General features: G+C 40.9%; 1 protein-coding gene across 4 annotated transcripts in view; it reads left to right on the top strand.

Annotated features, from left to right (window-relative positions):
• Positions 1 to 5,085: 5,085 nt before the first annotated feature.
• Positions 5,086 to 20,976, top strand: part of rtkn (rhotekin) — an 88,310-nt gene continuing 72,419 nt past the window's right edge. For 3 of the 4 annotated variants that reach the window (XR_004896212.1, XM_031305190.2, XM_031305189.2), the window contains exon 1: positions 5,086 to 5,466. Coding sequence is in view for 3 of the 4 variants with exons in the window: in XM_031305190.2 (XP_031161050.1) it covers positions 5,356 to 5,466 (111 nt within the window). In the remaining variant the exon portion in view is untranslated. The remainder of the gene's footprint in view (positions 5,467 to 20,976) is intronic. The other variant, XM_031305185.2, reaches the window with a different exon arrangement.

Below are 20,976 nucleotides of genomic sequence, written 5' to 3'. Positions count from 1 at the left end.
ACTGTTGTAAAAGTACAGTAGATGTACAGTAGATCCACTTTTTTTACTTATTATAAATGTATTTTCCCTTATTTTACTATTTAGCAAAAGGGGGAATTGTTATCCAAATGTGTAGTGACAGACTAAATGATGTGTGGTTGTAATGGCAAGTAATGTCCAGCAGAAGTCAGACTAGTATAATGGATTCACGTCATAGGAAAATATGGCATGAATACGTAATAGTTTGGTGTTTAAACCTGTACAGAACCACTGCCAAACACTCTACACTTCTCATTTTTTTCTGCTGTTCACTTGTGTCTCTTGGCATGCTAAGAATTTGATTGCCAGCCAGACGTCAGTCCTGCTCTAAGTCCCTCTGGTGCTCTCCACACAGTTAATTCAGAGACTCGTTCCAGTATACGTGTTTCATTCGAGCTCTCCGTTTTCCCTGAGGTGTTCCCTCGTCCACCAACCAATATAGAATTGCATCTATCATAATTTTTTCACATCAGATGGGTGCATATTTCAGAGTGATAGTAGGCAAGGTTTTAACTGCAGACAGTATGGCACATTGGGCCAGTGCAGGTCAGAATGCAGTAGACACCAATGTTTTGTCATTTTTTTTATGGTGTGCTTGTAATAACTTTGGGGCTGTACATCCGTTTGTTTTGATTTGCGTTGAAAATTGATCCTGAAATGTTAGAAGTTTAATAATGTAGAACAAAGTAGGGCAATAGTTTTGTATCCGAGTGTATATTTAGACTATAGAAAACCACGTATAATTACAGTGGGAACAGCCACAATCATTCTTCTGAGTCTGTAGCACTTTCATTCAACGAAAAGGAAGCCAACAGATTTCCCATATTTCCTATACTAGTGATTTGCTGCCTGTTTACACCCATTCCTCTGGTTCTAAACTGGTGGGCAATTGATCATTTTGTGTGTGTGTGTGTGTGAGAGAGAAACAGAAACAGAACAGGATTTTGTGGCACAATGTAACAGCATGATTGTCTCCTGTTTTTTATATCATGTGCTCCTCCTCCAGCTGCTCCACAGCCATTCCTCTTTGAGTGAAGAGCGGCCCCTTTGTTTGTGTACCGACTGTGGTCGGGCATTTTATAGCCCACTGTGATTGTGCCAGTGTGTTGACTGCTGTATTTGATTCTCACTGTAGCACTCGGTTTTAGTTTTTTTCCTATTTGCGTGGGCAGAAGAGAGGAGAGGGTAACGGGAGAAAATGTAGTTTGTGGGAATTACAAATAGAATAAGCACTATGAATGACAGGTGATAAACCAGACCTATCTTTTCCCCACAGATGGATTGAAAATCTGCCACAGCAAAGGCTGCACATAAGCCCCTTGCTTGTCTGACTCTGCAGCAGACTGAGCTGCCCAAAGGGCTCGATGGAGCCCAGCAAGGAGTTAAAAGGGGGTCAGGCCTAGCTTGGGAAAGCACTGCTCCCCTCTGTGACTGTCTACCCCCTACTGACCAGAGCGGCATGAGGCGTGTAAACATAATCTGCATTTCACATAGACCCTTCTAGGAAGCAGATAGACACCCAAGTGAGATCACATTGCTGCATGTGTGATAGGGCCTTCAGCTATTTACTCTAGCTCCCAACATCAACAAACATCCTGCTTTTAAATAAGAGACTTTGGGGGAGAATACAGAAATGGGGAGGCTACACGAGCCCCTTTCCCTTTTTCCATAGAGGCTGAGCACCAAACACTCATGATGCAAACACCTTCAATGCATTGACAGAGGAGAGGAAGGTGTGGTCTGTTCTAAATCACTTTGTGAATGCAAGACTTTGTTTTACAGTGAGCATATTGCACCAAACTGTTGAGTAATACTTACGTGAAACACACATACACACCCACACACCTACCAGTAGACAAGGGTGGACAGAAGTGCCTGAATTAGACCAAAAAAGCTACCCAAATTCAGCAGTTGCATGACATTTGTCTTATATTCAAGCGTATATCTTGTAGGGGTGAACCTGATCGATCTAAGGAGCCTGATGCGAATCCCAATCTCAAAGTTGAATTGACGCAGTGTCTGAAAATGTTATGAAACAGGATCATTCCATCCGGGTTATATGGGGGTGCTGAATGTCTGATTTTACATAGAATTGCTTGGTTTTTTTCCAAAATAAATCATGATATGTGGCCTATTTTGGTATGAATATCAGCCCATTAATAATACTGGTAATAACATCTAAAAGTAAGGGAACTCGTGGACAAAAATCAGAAGTGCCGATACTCAGTATTGGTGGACAGTTCATAACTCAATCCTGAATTGGATGCGAGTACCAGTATCTGGATAAAATATGCTTTCTTGAGGGACTGAGCAGCATTGTGGTATCACGTGGTGTCATGAGGCTGGGACTTCCCAACACACCTCTGTCACTCTCTATCTATGTGGATGTGACCCCTGCCTCAGTGAGACTGATCCTCGATGACCGGCTTCTGACCTTTCAGAACTCCCCTCACAGCAGGCCCAGTAAAGTCCGGCGTCCGCCACAGATTGTGATTCACATTCCTGCTGGATCTTCATGGTCTGGTGCAGATGCTCATAAAACAAAATGTTATACCATGAAGGCAAAGCCCATACTCCCCGCTTTACAGACCCCCTAAGTAAGCTACATTATTGGAAATGGGGATTGTCAGAAGCCAAAGAGTAGCAAATAAGCATTACCTGAAAAATATTAAAAAAGCTCCTGGTCCTTTATTGCTCTTTATGTCATAGGCATAGAAACCATGTGTTATTAACCTCATGAACCCAGCTGAACCCACTAGTGGATTCATAGTGGGGGGTGGCAGTAGCTCAGTCAGTAGGGAGTTGGGTTAGGAACCTGGTTGCTGGTTCAAGTCCCCATACGGACCAAAGTATGGTGGTGGACTGGTAGCTGGAGAGGTGCCGGTTCACCTCCTGGGCACTGCCAAGGTGCTCTCGAGCAAGGCACCGAACCCCCAACTGGGCAGCCCCCTCACTCTGACATCTCTCCATTAGTGCATGTATAGGTACTGAGCAAGTGTGTGTAATTCAGGCCTGTGTGTAATAACAACAGAGTGAAAACATTGTAATTTCCCCTTGCGGGATTAATAAAGTATACATTATTATTACATTATTACATTATCATTCAAGGGCACATTACTTGGCCAAACAAAATAACATAAAAAGTCCACACCTCTGTTAAATGCCAGGTTTTTGTGATGTAAAAAAAATGAGACCAAGATAAATCATATCAGAACTTTTTCCACCTTTAATGTGGCCTATAACGTGAACAATTTAATTGAAAAACAAACTTAAATCTTTGAGGGGGGAAAACAAAAAATAAAAAAACTTACAATAACCTGGTTGCATAATGCTGCATTCCAGGTAATCCGTAACTCGAGTTTTCACAACCTTCTACCGGTGAAAGTGCCCTGGAGCGGCAGTCAAACCCGTAACTTACTACCCGTGAACTTGTACCAGATCGTTGTACTCCCAGTTACAGTTTTTGACGTCACACATGAACAACAATGGCGACCCCTGTTGATGCTGTACAGACGCCGGTGATTAACGGTGAGAAATAGAAATAAATAGGCAACGTAAAGTAATTCCACACATTGTAATCAAAACAATACACATACAATTGTGTACTACTACATGTTATGTTTATTAAATTAAGCCCAAAATATGTTGCCGACTAGAAATTGCTAACGCTAGCTAGAAGGGTTTGTGGTGACTTTTCCTGGAACGCTACCAAGTCGTGAGTCGTGACTTGAAGTCGTAACTTACCGGCCAAAAATTGTGTCTGGAACGCAGCATAAGTGTGCACACCCTCTTATAACTGGGGATGTGGCTGTGTTCAGAATTAACACATTAACATTAATTAGCACACACATTCATTCTCCCCTGTGGGGGGAGGGGCTTAGGAGACCGTTTTGGGCTTTAGCAGAAAGGGGGGAGGGATTGAGAAGTTGTCGATGTTAACATTTTTTTCCTGTCCTGGATCTTCGCAATCCTACCTACAGCACCTTTAATGATGCAATCAAGTATACAGTGTGGAAGTGCTCCATAGACAATGAATTGAAAAAGACGTTATGGACGACACTGAGAGCAACCAGGGGAATGTTCTGAGTATATGAGGACATTTTCTCTTTCACAACGGAGAACAATACAATAGACTAAAGGTCATTTGGGTATAAAAAAGAAAAGAAAAGAAAATCTCCTATTCGTTGTCTATGGAGACGCGGATGAAGATGATGGACATCACAAGTTTGACCTAATTCTCTGGTGGCTTTGAGATGCTCATGTTCATATCCATTGAACTTTCCTCGGCGATGGAAATAACATATTGGAATTCTAAATGTAGGAGGTGTGTTCCCCTTTAAAGGGAAATTTAAAGGGAAGTTTAAAATGTGGGGTTAAATGTAGGCTATGTTGTGGCACAAAAGTACAAAATAAATAAATGCAAGTGGGACTAAAGACAGAATTCATTCATATAAAAGTAGCCTAATTTTGATGATTGCCTTCTACATTTGCTTTTTGGATTTTTGCAAGCTAAAGGTTTCATGCTTCATCCAGCCCTGCTGATGAATGACTTGCATAACGTCACCTTCCTAAAATAATGGCCCAAGTCATTTTTTCAGGTTTTTCAGAAAACGCAAAAAAACTGAACCAAATACTGAATATATATTTATTAATAATTTCACTCAAAAATGTTATGAAAATAGATGACTATTGACATACTAATAACAATGTCTGTCAATTATGCAACACAAGAGGAATAAATGACTTAGGCACATTTGTTGAACATGCCTTTGTGACATGAGGATGATGATTTAGGCAAGAAAATCATTTTTGTCAAAAAATAACTTAAGGCCATTATTTTAGGAAGGTGACGACAAACAGGCCTACAACAGGTATCTGAGATATTGCATTAGTAAATCTCCATCCGGCATTCATCACCGGTAGGGGTCTCCGGATACAGAACAGGGCAAAGTAAGGTCCCGACAGTCCCAGCTCCACCACATGGGGTGTCACCGTGTCACTGTTACGCGCACAAGGGGCAGTGTTTGGGAAAGTGAAAAGTCAGCTGTAGAGGAAGACTCTGTAAATCACTTTTTTTTTTCTCCTTCCTGTGAGTGGACTAACTACAGTCTCGGCTCCCACATCAGAAGAAACGTCAGTGTTTGATTCGGGGCTTGTCTCAATCTCTCGCGGGAGTGTTCCCCCCCCCCCACCGGTGGGGCCAGATTTGGACCACCTGTGTCTGCGCTCGGCTGTTTGGCAGTTTTCGAAGCGATTCCTCCCATTGAGCTCACTTTAAGTTCAGTTATTACGGTTCACACGGGACTGATCTGTGAAGTTGGCAGAAGGCAAGAGACGATGTTTTGCCGTAATCAAACAGCGAGAGCAACCGTCGCCCGCGGCTCTGCTCTTGAAATGGAGATACGGCGAGGGAAGTTCAGAAAGAGTGTTTTCCTGGACACATCACAGGTAACTCAGATTGTCCGCCAGTTATCTCCACCTCAACACACACACACACACACACACACACACACACACACACACACACACACACACACACTACACCCCACTATGTGGGGACTGTCTGTTTACAACTTGGACTGATCTCTCTCCCTCTGCAAACTTCTTTGACACACATTTAATCATGTTCTGAAGGGTTTTGTGTGTGTGTGTGTGTGTGTGTGTGTGTGTGTGTGTGTGTGTGTGTGTGTGTGTGTGTGTGTGCCCTGCTTTGATTTGTGCGATGTCTTAATTAAACTGCATTGGAGAGCTATTCTGCTGAGTTCACGTCACACTCAAACTACTTAGTATTTTACTCGACTCTGAACAAAAATGGCAATATATATATATCCATACTGAGACTTACAAGTGTGCCTGTGGTACTAAGCAGCGGGTTGATAGTAACTTAAATGTGATTTATGTTATGTTCTGTTCCATCTCCTCATGGTGTTGTTTTAATATTCTTATGGTTTAATATTGTGTAGTTTTGTTGTGATGCTGGCCCTTTCAAGTGGTTATTGCATGACATTTGTTTTTATAATTGCCCTTTTAAAAAATGCATTAGGCTATACTTTTGCACTTTTGTTCTCAAGAGATGTCTGCTTCCCTTGATATTCACCTTGATCAACTGTTCTCACACACTGTCTTTGATTTTCAAAACTGCTCTTGGCTCATTTGTATGTTTTTTTAACTGCTTTAGTGTTGTCGTTTTTTTTAGCTTTTAGTTTTGAGTGCAGAATACACAAAAAAGGGCTGCATCCAAAATTTGAGAACTAGGTCAGAGCTGTAGCCTGTGTATCCCTCTCGGCTGTTTATCACTGGATTACTCTTCATGCGTGTTTTCCTCTTCCTCTCTGCAATGCTCCCATGTCAACAACTGTTTTATATTAGCCACCGTTTGTCGGCAGAGCAGACAGGCTCAGAAGCGACCAATCTAACCTCTAATTATTTTTTACTCAAGGGACACTTTAATGCTGTTTTGATGTAAAGTCCTCCCTTTTGTCTATCTCCATTATCATCCTCTCTCTCTCTCACACACAAACACACACACTTGTCACTTGCCTCTGTGCCCGAGGCAGTTTGAATATTATTTGGCTTTCACTTGGTTATTCAGTCAGAAACATGTTTCAGTTTTAATGGTGTTTGTGTGCATTCAATTCAAACGTAACCCACTAGGGCTGCAACTAACGATTCATTTCATTATCAATTAATCTGCCAATTATTTTCTCGATTAATCGTTTGTATCGTCTGTAAAATGTCAGAAAATAGTGAAAAATGTCCATCCGTTTCTCAAAGTCCAAGGTGGTGTTTTTAAATGTCTTGTTTTGCCAGTCCAAAACTCAAGGATATTCAGTTTATTATGATATAAAACAGAAAAGAGCAAGAAAAACTTCCATATTTGAGTGGCTTAAAACAGCATTTTCTTCCATTTTTGCATGGAAAATTACTGATTAATGATAATGATTAATCGATTATCAAAATAGTTGGCGATGATTTTTTTCAAATCGATTTGTCGCTGCAGCTCTAAAACCAACATTTTAGCTGAACATAGTTTTGGAAGGTCAGATTCAGAGAATTGTTGGGATGTGTGTGTGGAAGAGAGTTTCAGGGATAGAGAAGAGGTGGGGGATTCAATTGTAAGAGGATATTTAAGGAATGTTAATGGTGCAGTATAGCAAATAGGAAAAAGATGGGGTATTGATTCTGTCTCTCTGTTTTCCTCTCTGAATATATCTTGCTTTTTCGTCCTGCCCATGTGTGTGTGCAGGCATACACATTGTCAGCACACGTACTAGTATATCATTCATATCAGAAGGAAAATGCCAGTAGCCCCCAGAGAGTCAGGCACACTTGTATTGATGTGCAGTCAGAATTAGTCTGATCTGGTGTCTGAGCAGCGTAAATTCATAGCTGACACACAGGCTCATAAAGGCCAATAATACATAACTCCTCCTGGAGATGCAGTAGTGTTTATGTGGTTAAATGTGTGTTCAGTATGTTAGGCAGAAGTGAATTATTTCATGTGTTTAGGTTTATTTTCAGATGATGTGAGTTGATGATTGTCTCTGGGGTGTACACACAGTGTAGGCTATTTTCCTCAGAGGCATTGTGATAAGAGAGCAGTGGATCATGGCCTTTTTTAGGCAGTGGAGGCATTCATGACTTGTCTTGTATAATATTTATGAATGTATTTATTTGGCCAGCGGGGTCGGTTGGGGGTTAGATGAGGAGGGAGCAGAAGTGAAAAGAGGAGGACTGTTCTTTACATGCTTTTGGGAAAGAAAAAATGAAATAAAAAGGGGATGGAAAAGGGACTAACCAGGCATACGCTGAACCATTACATTCATCTTCAAGGATATTCCACCACTAACTCAGCAGCAAAGATGAATCGATTAATAGATTAGTTGTCAACTACTAAATTAATTAATTAAGATTGGTTGGAGTTATTTTTTATGACAAAAAAGTAAAGAATTTTGGATTCCAGCTTGTTAAATGTGAATATTTTCTAGTTTCTTCTCTCCTCTGTGACAGTAAACTGAATATCTTTGAGTTATGGACAAAACAAGAGATTTGAGGACGTCATCTTGGGCTTTGGGAAACACTGATCGATATTTTTCACCATTTTCTGACATTTTTATAGACCGAACAACCTTTGATTAATCGAGAAAATAATCGACAGATTAATCAACAATTAAAAATAAACGTTAGTTGCAGCCCTAGAAAAGAGAAGGACTGTTCTCTACATACATTTGGGAGAAAAACATAAATGAAAAGGGCATAAAAAAGAGACTACCATAACAAACGTCACATTCATCTTCACGGATATTCCACTACTAACTTGTATTACTTCATCCTGTTTAGTCTGTGTATTAGCAAAGAATTTCTAATAAGGGAAGAAGTTCCACTCTCTCGATACTTCCGGCTTCTGATCCTCTTTCAGGGAATTCTGGCTCTGTGTGTTAGGGCTCTGTCAATGCCACTGTGGAACCTGTCTGTGGCATTTCAATGAAGCAGGCTACCTCAGTGTGAAAGCCCCCCCCCCCCCCCCTTTTTTTTTCATCATGCCAAGGAACATCACGTTTGTGTGGACGCGCCCGTTTGTGGCATAATTTGAGCCTCTTATGTAAATGTGTGTATGGGAAGGTGCTTTGTCTGGAATTTGTGTCAGTCAGTGACATGTTATCAGAGAATGAAATGCACAATACAAAAACAGCTGATAGAAAGTCTCCTTTGTTGGACTGAACCCAAAGTGCGTGGTGCCAGTTTTGTTTTGAAAACTCATTTGTATGTATGTGGGCAATGAAAATGTGTATTCGGTACTATGTGATTAGCTTACAAATTTTGCATTAAATGTTTGTTGTTAAAGGACAATTCCGGCGCATAATGAACCTAGGGGTTAATAACATATGTGTACCGAGTTGACCGTTCTCTGGGATTTGTTTTCATGCTAATCGAATGTGTCTCTAGCTTGAAAAAAAGCTACCGCAAACTGCAGCTTATAAAGCTAGTCGTCGGGGCAGAGGGTAAATCGTTATTTCTATACCACTAACAAGGCTCAAAATAGCACCACACTTCAACGGTAGCATAATGAGGGACCCTACATGTAAACCGAAGCGTTGAGAACTTTGTAATACAGACAGTTTACTAAAAAGATAGATTATAAAGACTGTATTGTTCATGTATACAGGCAGGCGCCATCTTGGGAAAACAGTCATAACCAGTCGAACCACAAACACCGTGCTTGAGCTATGTTACTGGATAGCTAGCGATTTACCCTCTGCCCCGAAGGCTAGCGTTATAAGCTAATCACCGGTTTGCGCTAGCTTGTTTCAAGCTAGAGACACATTTGATTAGGATGAAAACATATCCCAGAGAACGGTCGACTCGGTACACATATGTTATCAACCCCTAGGTTCATTTTGCGCCGGAATTGTCCTTTAATGGGTAATGCTTGTAGAATATTTTGAATGCACTAAAATGGCAATAAAAAAAGCACTCACAGTCACGATGAGTGTGTGTTAACATGCCTTGAGGCTGGAAGCAAATTTTGCCAAGACTTGTATTATTAATCTAGAAATCACAGAACCAGACTTTGAGGATTTATGTGGACTATGTACCTAATTATGGCAGTCAAAATATTGCCAGGTCCCAGTTTGACGTTTAGACATATTATGTCCTTTGGCTACTTGTTGTTTCCATGTAAATATAATTCAAGTGTCTTGGCATTATCAGGAGAAGTACAGACTCCACATCCTCTGAGGTCCGCTGCTGAATCATTCTGCTGTGGCAATATGGTCAGAGAGTGGAAGGAGAATGAGAAATCGAGCAAAAGATTACATGCTCATACAGCATATGAGAAATCCATTCTGCAGCCGTCCTGTCGATCCTCTGCCTGCTGTTCTCAGTGGGAACAGAGAAGACATCTGCTTTCTACATCCCTCCTCTCTGATCCACAAGCCCATCAGTGTGTCTGTAGACTCTGCTCTGTCTCGGTCCACGCCGGCTCTTCTGTTCCAGGCATGCTGTGGGAGCTTGGGCTATCGCGGTTATTATTATGGAGGTGGGGATGGAATGTCTTGTATTTTAATGCTCCGACTCATGTTTAACTCAAGGATGGTCCCCGGTAGTCCACACACCACTGTGGCTACCACCAGCTATGCAGGGCCAGGAAGTGGTTACGTGTGTGTGTGATGACACACCCATCCAACCACACTTTCTCCCAGCCTGTAGGAGTGTATAGTATGACAAGGTCTGGGAGTCTGGCATTCGTGTTGAGTAGAAGCTTAAACAGCTTTGGGCTGCGGTTTGGTTGGTTTTGGTGCTCTGCCCTTCTCCACCCTGTAGATCCTCACACTCTCACCCGTAAGTATCCAAACTGAACGCACTAGTGGCTGTAGTTAAAGTTTGGATAATATGGGTGTTTCCCTTGCTCCGCATATATTCACCCACCCTAAAAAGAATGTGTGGTCCCAACAGTAATGCGGTTACTCCCTATTTTGAAATTGAAGTGAGGTGATGCAGTTTTTTTTATGCAAAGTCATACATTTGCAAAAGAAGAAGCTCTTATAAGTACTTGGTTTAGCAGCTAGAGAAATGTATTTGAAATGTATTTTCTTGCTTTAGGGCTGCAACTAACGGTTGTTTTCATAGTGGATTAATCTGTAGATTATATTGCCGATCAATCGATTACTTGTTTTGGTCAATAAAATATTACAAAAAATGGTTAAATTTCTTTTCTATCAGTGTTTCCCAAAGGCCAAGATGACGTCCACAAATGTCTTGTTTTGTCCAAAACTCAAAAAATATTCAGTTAACTGTCATAGAGAAGTAAAGTTACTAGAAAACATTCACATTTAAGTAGCTGGAATCAGAAACACTTTTTTTCATTAAAAATGACTCAAACCGATTATCAAAATAGTTGCTAACTCATTTAATAGTTGAGAATCGATTCATCTTTGCAGCTCTATCTTGCTTTTATCACTGGAAACTGTCGGCCCTGGTGTCATTTATCCCAAGTCTGAGATATTGTCTAACTGATGCGTTTACCCCAGATGCTTGGATGTATGGTTTTTAGTTCAGAGGCAGACCTTGCACACTAGGGAGCCTCATGTTCAGCAGCCTCTCACTGTGGCTTCTGCTAGCGTTTAATTTGACCTGGCAGAAAGCTGTGATGAACTCAGCCTGTTAATGTAAGCACATATTTGTTTCCCCGCTTACACAGAGGGAGAGTTCATATAGATGTTGCCAGGACGACACTTTTGCCAGTAAGAGGAAGCACCTCAGACCAATCACCCATTGAGAAAAGAGTCGTTTTCAAGGGATGCCAAAACTTCCCCCTGATTCTCCCTCTTAAGGCAGCTCTGTGTACCCAGAGAACAATGAGCCATCGCTGCGCTGTAGCCCAAAACCAAGCCCTGTGCTGGGGCACGACATGCCAGGAAAAGGGGCTCAGAGGCCTGGGGGTTCTTAAGAGTGAATACGTTCTACCAGAACTCTGGTCAAAGTTACCAAGACTAGGTCTATAGAGTTCTGTGGGAGAGTTATGAAATGAGATGTGTAGCCCAATCTTCCAAATTAGTGTGGGACTACCCAGTAGTGCTTGAATCTATATGAACTCTAAAGTGTGCCTGTGCAGCCCCAGGGCTTTCTGGCATGTTGAACACTGCAAGGGAGATGCCAGGGAAAAGTCTACCCCTTCTGAGACTCTTCCTTTCATTCAAAGCTCCACCACTAGAGCTTTCTGATTGGAGGCTTTCTTTGGGTATGCTGAATGCTGTTTTAACTAGCAAATGTTTAACTTTTTTTTTATTACACAAGCTTTGTGTGAACATCATTGTAGAGCACTTTTGTTCCCACTCAGCCTCTTGAGTGCTCACAGAAATGAAAAATTGTTTAATCTCAGTTTCTTCAAGCCGTGAGTAAAATTCAGCCAATGTCCTGCTATTGTTCCCATGGTAATGACTGGACTGTTTGCCTAATGTGTTTAGTGAAAGACAGAACAAAGCTTTATTGTTCAAATCAAGTATTTAATAAAGATTCTTACTTTCACCATTGAATTCACATATGTACATTCTTTATCTTTTTATGCAACTAGGCAAGGTTATGTTGCAGTTTATTATTTAATACAGTAGGCCTATTGTTTGTAAGGAAATGTTATACATCAGATGTAATTCACGTAATGTCCTAGCTGTGAGGCAGGGAAATTCTTGTTCGTTGTCTCATTTGTTAATTTTCACTGTGAGTAGGCCTGTCACGGTAACAAATTTTGCTGGACGATAAATTCTCCCAGAAATGATTGCGATAAACGATAATATTGTCGTTCTGAGACCATTTTCATCTAATATAATGATAATGGCATAATAATGCAGGTACACAGATCAATAAACTTTTATTTCTAAAGAATTTTTAACACTGGAACTGGAAGACATTTTAAATATCCACAATATGTCTTTGATCTCCTTTAGTATGTCGTCTTTCACGCTGTTGTACAGTTGTGGAATTGCCGTTTGTGACACGTAGGTTCTCCCAGGCAATTCGTACTGGCTGTCAAATGTTTGCAGCATTCGTCGAGTGTTTGTGCGATAGACTACAGACTCTGTACTACATTTAACAATTATTTATTAAACACTAAATATTAAATTTAAATAATATATAATTAATAAATTATATCTATATCTATGTGGCTATCTGCCACATGGCGAGTAAATGTTTGTATCAAAATAGTTCTGTTTTTCTGTCTTCATTTTGGCGAAGGTGCAGCTACTTTCTTCTGCTCCTCTGCTGTCTGCAGGTCGGAACTTCGCGGGGACGGGCCGACACCCACACACACCCACACACACCCACACGCACCCGCAGCCGGAAAAATTATCTAATTAATTATAGAAATTAATTAAATTAATAAAGCTAATTTATTTTATTGTGCGATTAATTGATTTATTGACTATCGCGACAGGCCTAACTGTGAGCTATCGAAACAACAACAGCTGACTTTTCTCATATACTTTGTTCACTTGTGGTTGCGCCTTGAAGGCCCTGAAGCTCTTTGTTCTTTCCTATTTTTAATATGACCCACATGCACGCTCACAACATTAGTGTGATAGTCACCGGATGTCCTCCTGCGCTGGCCTTTCAAGGACAGCACTTTCTTTCACAGCCTTATCTTATCTAAGTCCCACTGACCGGACATGCTTGACGAGCATTTAATCTCACCATGTTGTTTTTTTTTTAAACCAGATGTTTTCCCAAATTGGGGAGGATGACGCAGAGATGTATCGGCGGGTAAATGTGAGCCTCCTGGTACTGGTGCTATTCATCTGCATGTATTGCAGTACACACAAAATCAGCAGACTTTCCCTTAAGTTACCAGCTAACGTTAACGCTAGCGAGCTAGCTTTGTTGGCAGAACGCCGAACCAGACATTTTTAGGCGACGAAAATCATCCAATCAACTTCAATGAAGTGAAAACACACAGTGAGAGGGTCAAAGTTTAAGATAAAAACATGGACAACACCCAAACACAAGCTCAGGTCTATTTTAATGTACACAGTGCCATAGATAAGCAATGCTAGGCCTCTATCATGATTGACAGATCAGCTTGTAGCCACACCCTAAAGCATCCCCTGCTTTATCTTGCATTATTTTTTAAAATAAATGGGACCATAATTTACTAAATAAACATTATGCTGTATTGAAGACTTGAAACTAGCAAATGAGACCATAAACTTGTTATGAAAATGTTTACTAAGGTAATAAATCAAGTGAGAAGTAGGCTCATTTACTCATAGACTTCTATAGAAACAGACTTCTTTTTGGGCCAGTGTAGTCACTCTCTGCTGGAAATTAGATAGAATGCTGGTTTAAGGCACTTCTGCATTGGCTTCACTTTTCAGACCCGGAAGCTTCGTCCATTAGTTTTACAGTCTATGGTTCTGATGCTATTTAGTGATCTCTTTGCTGCTAATGGATACAGAGTAGACTGCTTCTGTGTGAGGGCCATACATGTTTGTAGGCATAAGTGTTTGGGCCGTGGAATGTGGTTAGTGGCTGCGGCTGTATGTGGCAACTGGTGTCAGGGTGCAGTTTAACAGCTGAGGGTCTGTTGCTGATGTTGCAAGTAAACCCCACCCAACCACAGATACAGTACAGGACTTCACTCAGAAAACAGACGTGTTTGTACACACACAGGAAGTGAGTCACACATACTGTCAGTATCCAGTTCACAGATGTTTCAATGTATGCCTCCTTACCGTTCTATGTTATGAATGAAAGCTGCTGTTCTGAATTTTACATTAGTCATTCAGGATAACTGCAGTTTATCAGCCTCTGGATCACAGACACACAGCTTCAGACAGTGACTAAGCAGCAGTGTCTCCTTGAGCAAGGTCCATTGCAGATTATCAGACATAGACAGGCTTTGTTCACACAGTGTGCGCTGTCCTGAGCGAGGCTGTCACTGGCAGTGACTTGGTTAACAGACCGATGGAGCGATAGATGGTGGCGTAATCACTGGAATCTTTCCCACTGTCCAAGATGGGAAACTTCCTTCATGCATCATCAAACCTGTCTTATTTAGTAACCACCTTGGTTAGTGAAGTGGCAAATGCTTTTGAATGAGAGTAATCCAGAACTGCTGCCATGCCAGTCCCTTTTTGTCTCCCTATTTTAACTGTGTAATAATGTAGAAAATGTGACAATGGGAGGATTTGGGTTCAACCCTTTTTTGTAAACTATCTCAGACAATATGATTGGCTCTGAGCCAGGGGCGGAGCCAGACGTTGTAAACAATCGGGGCTCAGCCCAAACTAAGACCGCAACTAACGATCATTGTAAATGAATGTGTGGATTATTTTCTCAAGTAATGGATTAGTTGTTTGGTCTCTAAAATATCAGAAAATGGTGAAAAAATGTCGATCAGTGTTTTCCAAAGGATGACATCCTCTAATGTCTTTTGTTTTGTCCACAACTCAAAGATATTCAATTTACTGTCACAGAGGAGAGAAGAAACTAGAAAATAGTCACATTTAACAAGCTGCAATCAGAGAATTATTATTAATAATTATAATAATTAATCAATTATCAAAATAGTTTGCAATTAATTTAATAGTTGACAACCAGCAATTCCAGCTCTAGCCCAAACCTAGGGGGAGTCGGAGGGTGTGCTCCATTTACAGCAGCTACTGTATTTGCACTATTTTTCAAGTCATTTCATCATTCGGGAAAACATGATAGTTGCTAAGGAAAAGAATAATCCTGTAAAGCCTACATCCTAATGATAATGGAATTGGTTGACATTAAAGAAACATACTACGGCTCTATACTGCTGCCTCTGTGTGTCCTTTCATTCTCCCCAATCTATCATCCTCAGCGCCTCCCTCTCCCAGGAGAGCCACATTATTTGGGCCACACCACTTCTTTGAAGCTCAGCTCCCCTGACATAGCAGGAAAATGGGTCTTTTTTTGTCATGTACTGTAGGGCTAACCTACTTCCCTGATCCAGATTACACTATAAAGGAAGTCCTCCTTTGTCTTTACCTCTAGACAGCCGTAGAAGATTACTGTTTGTTGTATGTCTCTTTATCTTTTAATCTATTGTCGCTGTTTGTCTTTGGATACACACCCCACCAGAGACCTTAACCTAAACCTATCGAGCCCGGCGCTAACAGACTGTACAACAGAACTTGACGGCCTCATGCCAAAGGTATCTTCTTCCCGTGAACATAAGACCCCCACTCTGTTAAACATTGGCAAAAAGACACCCACACACACAGATTCCAATGTGTGGATTCATTTACAGTCCTAGACACTTATTGTCAGACCCCCTTTGACTTATAACAGAGGGCTTGGAAACATGAGAAGCTTTGTTTCTATGTTGAAAAAGGCCATTCTCTATAAAAAAAAAAAAAAGTTTTAAAAGCGCTATGCTGGACACTTTGAGAAATGGTTGGACTCATTTAACACAGATTTTTGTTTTCCTTTTTTTCATTTTTCTTCTTGTAAATCTTACTGGAGTTATCCAAATAAAGGTGGCTGGTTTGTTTATCTTTTACCTCCCTGTTATAGCATTGGTAACACACAAAGCAGAAATGTCTGGGTTCTGCTACAGTTGTATGTGTACATGCAAACCAAACGGGTCAACAGTGGACTGTAACTGAAAATACAAGTAACACTATACAATAAGGTAGCGTAAACTCACGTAGACAGTGCCAAAAAGTCACTTTCCACTCTGTGTGAATCCGTAACAACACTATGCTCTATGTTTAGCCTGTAACTTCACCAGGGACAAGTCATTACCCTTGAATTCAACATCGCCATTAAGGCTGAAGAATATGGGGCATGTCTATGTCAGCGTACCCTGCTACATCTTTCCTGCTGTTCGCTCTATTCAAGTCTCCTCTTTCATTTGTTTCTGGACAAAGAGGCCTTTTATCCCTTGCCTCTACACATCACATACCTACCTGACGTTATTGTGAAATAGATGGAGTCAGAGCCTCTCTTTCATACAGAGGAATGCACTGTGAAAGGAATCGATACGGCAGAATGTTTAGTTTGTGTGTGTGTGTGTGTGTGTGTGTGTAACCAGCTGTAGGTGTTTGGTTGATGGATGTGGCCGGTGTATTGCAGTTCTGCCCTTGTGCTGTTAAAAAAAGAACGTTTGTGCCGAATAATTTAGCGCAGCATTGAGTCTACGTTCCAAACCGTATCTAAAGAGGGAGAGGGCAAAGGGGCACAACCACCGATGATGTTGCTCTTTGTTTTGATGATGCCGAGCAGGTGTTTTAACTTTATGAGAGCAGATGGGTCTATTATGCATGTCTGCCTTCCCTGCGTGCAGCATAGTGCACGAGTCCCTGCCAGCATGCCTGTGTTTTAATGTGTTTGTTTACTGGGCCCAGTGGCAGACGGTGTGGTGTCACATCTTGTTGTAGCGTTGTGTTGTCCCTGCTGTCTCAGCAATTACTTTTATCGTGTCTGTCGCTAGTTTTCCATTATTGCCTACCTCAAGAAAGAGAAAGATCAGCATGTCTCAATGTTCTCTCAGGTGGATTTGGACTAGGGCTGGGTAGCGAATACGATACTTTTCAGGCACCGACCGAATTGCCTCAAAAGTATCGAGTATCGAAAAATACCTCGTCATTCAATACCCAATTTCAATCCCTAAGGAGGAAATATCATCGGCGTCAGTAAGCCAATAAGCACGCAGCATGCTTCTACCAAGATCTAATAATGTCTGTGTTTGGTCTGGTGTTGGGCTGTCTGTTACGTCGAGGCAGGCAGGAAAGACTACGTCACGCACAGAGATGGGGATCACGTAGAAATGAATAAAAAGATTTGTGCCGTAATGTTCTGTAATTTCCTTTTTGTTTGATAAAATCGGTGTCGAAAAAAGTATGGTTTAGGAACCGTTATTGAAGTCACGGTATTGGTATCAGTATCGAAATTTTTTTAACGATATCTAGCCCTAATTTGGTCACTTTATCACCCAGTCTGAAGGTGTGAAGCATACTGCGGCTGCCTCTATGAGCATACTATGAAATATTAAGGGTCGCATTTAACTTTTCTGAAAAAGGACTTGCATGTGTTCAGGGAAGTAACAATCATATAAGCAAAAAGGCACAAAGTAGGTGGATCAGATTGAGTGCCAGTTAAGCACCATTTTGTCAGCACTAGATCTGCAACGAATAATCGATTGGTTGTCAACTATTAAATCAGTCGTTTTTGATAAACGATTTTGATAATCGATTAATTGATTGAAGTAATTTCTTATGGAAAAAAAGTATAAAATTCTCTGATTCCAGCATCTTAAATGGGAATACTTTCTAGTTTCTTCTCTCCTCTGTGACAGTAAACTGAATATATTTGAGTTGTGGACAAAACAAGACATTTGAGGACGTCATCTTGGACTTTGGGAAACATTTTTTCACCATTTTCTGACATTTTATAGACCAAACAACTGATCCATTAATCGAGAAAACAATCAACAGATTAATCGATGAAAGTAATCGTTAGTTGCAGCCCTAGTCAGCACTTTAAAATGTGATTGCGGCCTAAAAACAAATCATCAGCATCCAAATTAGCTGCATCAGTTAAAAAAGCTGTACAATATATATATATAATGTGCTTAATTGGAAACGGTCTCAAAAATGCTACATACTGAAAAGAGGAAAAAAGATCAAGTTAAACAGGTATTTTCACATTCATATTGGTATGTTACCAAATTTGAGGCACATTCTATTAATCAAAGGAATAATTGATTGATTAATTGACCACGTAATGAGCCATGTATATATACAGTATGTCACTTTTTTCTCATATAATATGTATTTTTGCTTCAAAAATTGTGTGATTACTGTATGTGTAAATGTGATCCAGACGGAGCTGGGGATTCCCCAACGCTGTGACTGTGACTAGCCAGCCAAATGAGGAAAAACCAGCAGATGTTTGTGGCTTGATGATTTCATTTTTTATTTTATTTAACCTTTATTTAACCAGGTAGGCCGTTGATAACGGGTTCTCATTTGCAACGGCGACCTGGCCAAGAAAAGCATAAGCATGCAGGACAACATACAGTTTCACATTCAATACAATACAGGAATACAGAATACAAAAGGCTACATAAAGTGCAGATTAAGTAGGCATTACAAAGTCGGTGCAAAGTGAGGTATAAGTAAGACAAAGGATATGTGAAAGTGATATGGTAATAACACAATACACATGAAAAGACAGTCTATAACACTGCTGAGACGTAGTGAAGAGCAAAACAAATACAGTTAGTGCAAATTATGATCTAGTCAGTTGTGTTGAATCAGTTATAACGCAATATATATGAATAGGCAGTCTATGTAAAGGCTGTAATGTAGTGAAAAGTCGATATACAGTTATTGTAATCGTGATAACAGTTACATAAATTGTGGTCTGGTTAGTGATTTGGGTGATTACATTTTTTTTAACAACCAAAACTCTAAAGTGTAAAATACCACCAATAAACATTTTAATTAAATGTAAATTCGATGCTAACTTACACTTTGCTTTACTCTACAACATGTTGTTGGGACCTTTTTGAAAGGTAAAACATCTCAATTAATTGAATCAATGGCCAGAATGACTCACGCATATTGACCGTGTTCAGTTAATTACCTCATTAGACTTTCTTCTGTCTCACCCCTAGCTGACCAGAAATCAGTAACCTTTAAAGATGTTATGCTTGTCACTTTGAGATATATGGTCTTCCTCATGTCTCCTCTGCAGATGTTTACATTCTTATATTGTTTCTGCAGATGTTTACTTTCTCATATTGTTTCTGCAGATGTTTACATGTGTTGCTTCTGTTTAACATATTACCCAGACAGACTTTATTTATTTATTTTTATGTTTTTGTTGTTGTTGTTTTTTTTAGTTTTTTAAGCTTGACTATTTGCTGTGTCCATATGAACCAATGAGTTTTGTTCTGTCTCTCTTTGTTTCTGTCTTTGTCTTCACTGCTCACTCCCATGTCTGTGGAGCTCATCTCCGTCATGTCTGGTTAGACTTGGAAATGAAAATATGAGCAGATTACCTTCTCTCTCAGAATTATTCAACAATAACTACACACATTTGTATGGACACACATCTCAATATTAATGTGTAGGTACATCCCGTGTCCCTTATTTGATAGCTCCTCGACTCCTCGCTCCTCAGCTGAAGCGGGAGTTGTTCTGTCCCTCCTCGGTGAAGGCCGTCTCAAAGCTCTTATTTCTGCCCCGAGGAGCGAGCATCGAGGAGGGATCACCGAGGAGCTATAGGCGAGGATACATGAGAGCAGCCTTCCCTGAAGCCGTGCAGCTGAAGGAGTTGCTAACTCCCCCCCCATACAGCTGACAAATTCATGTGACGCTTCAGAGGAAAGGACGTCTCATCCCTCTAAAACCCATTCGCTCGATGCCTCTCTCCTCCCATGATTCCCTCGCGTCTCTCCTGTGCCTCCTCGGTGGGAGGGACTAAGATGCGAGGAAGGGAGGCAGGTGGAGGCCTCGAGGAGGCTATATAAGCAACATGAGATGCAGCTTGTGTAACTTACCTGATGGTGACCTGAGGGGGGGGCACATCTTGCTGTGTTGCTCTTTCTGCTCTGCAGAGGGAGCCATTGCTCCACTTCAGATCCTGCAGCCGCAGGAGCCAAAACACACCTTCCTCCCTTCTTTATCACCTTTTCTTTTCCAGATGTGACATCCACTTCATATTCACCTTACAGTCATTAATAATACCTTAAGGATAGCATTCGTATGATTAAATACAAAATGAATTGCCTCAGTGTACATATCCTTTTAAATCCACAGACATCTGTCTCTGGTATTGCACAGCCTGCGCCCCTGAGGATAGAAATCAATGGAGATGAATTGCCTAACGAGTAAGTTTCTCTTTCACTGAGCTGCGCGCTTCTTCACAGTGATGAGATGCTGCAGTGAGTCTCCTGTGAATGGCTGAGGTAGCGTTCCTGATAGTCAGCAACGATTCTGGGCGGCAGCCAGAGTGCTCTGCCCACTCCTTGTGTGTGTGTGTGTGTGTGTGTGTGTGTGTGTGTGTTTTACTGAGTACTTGAGCCTGTTTTTTTTTCCTTCAGTACAAGGGGTTTTGTAGAAAAACAAGTAGAGCTTTCCTCGACTAAGGAAATTCGTAGTCGACTAACACTCGTACGATTTTGTCGACTAACCAGTTAGTTTTATAGTTTTTATCGACAGATCTGTTTCTCCACAAAGAATCATGCAAAAGCACCACTTTCTTGTGTTTACCAGACATGTGCTTATATGTTCCTTGGAAATAAGTCATTCAGCATGAAAAAAAGCATAAAAAAGGACTAACCGCCTAAAGAAATCTTAGTCGACTGCGACCAAAATGACCGATTTGTCGAGTAATGGACTGACAGGGGGCAGCCCTAGAAATAAAATGGGCCCTCAAACCAGGTGCTAAAAAGACTCGCAGTTCTGTTATTACTAGGGCTGTCCT

This window comes from Sander lucioperca, chromosome 2, assembly GCF_008315115.2.
Source record: "Sander lucioperca isolate FBNREF2018 chromosome 2, SLUC_FBN_1.2, whole genome shotgun sequence".
Lineage (NCBI taxonomy): Eukaryota > Metazoa > Chordata > Actinopteri > Perciformes > Percidae > Sander > Sander lucioperca.
Note: the sequence above shows the minus strand (reverse complement) of the source record. Positions and strands in the feature narration are given on the sequence as shown.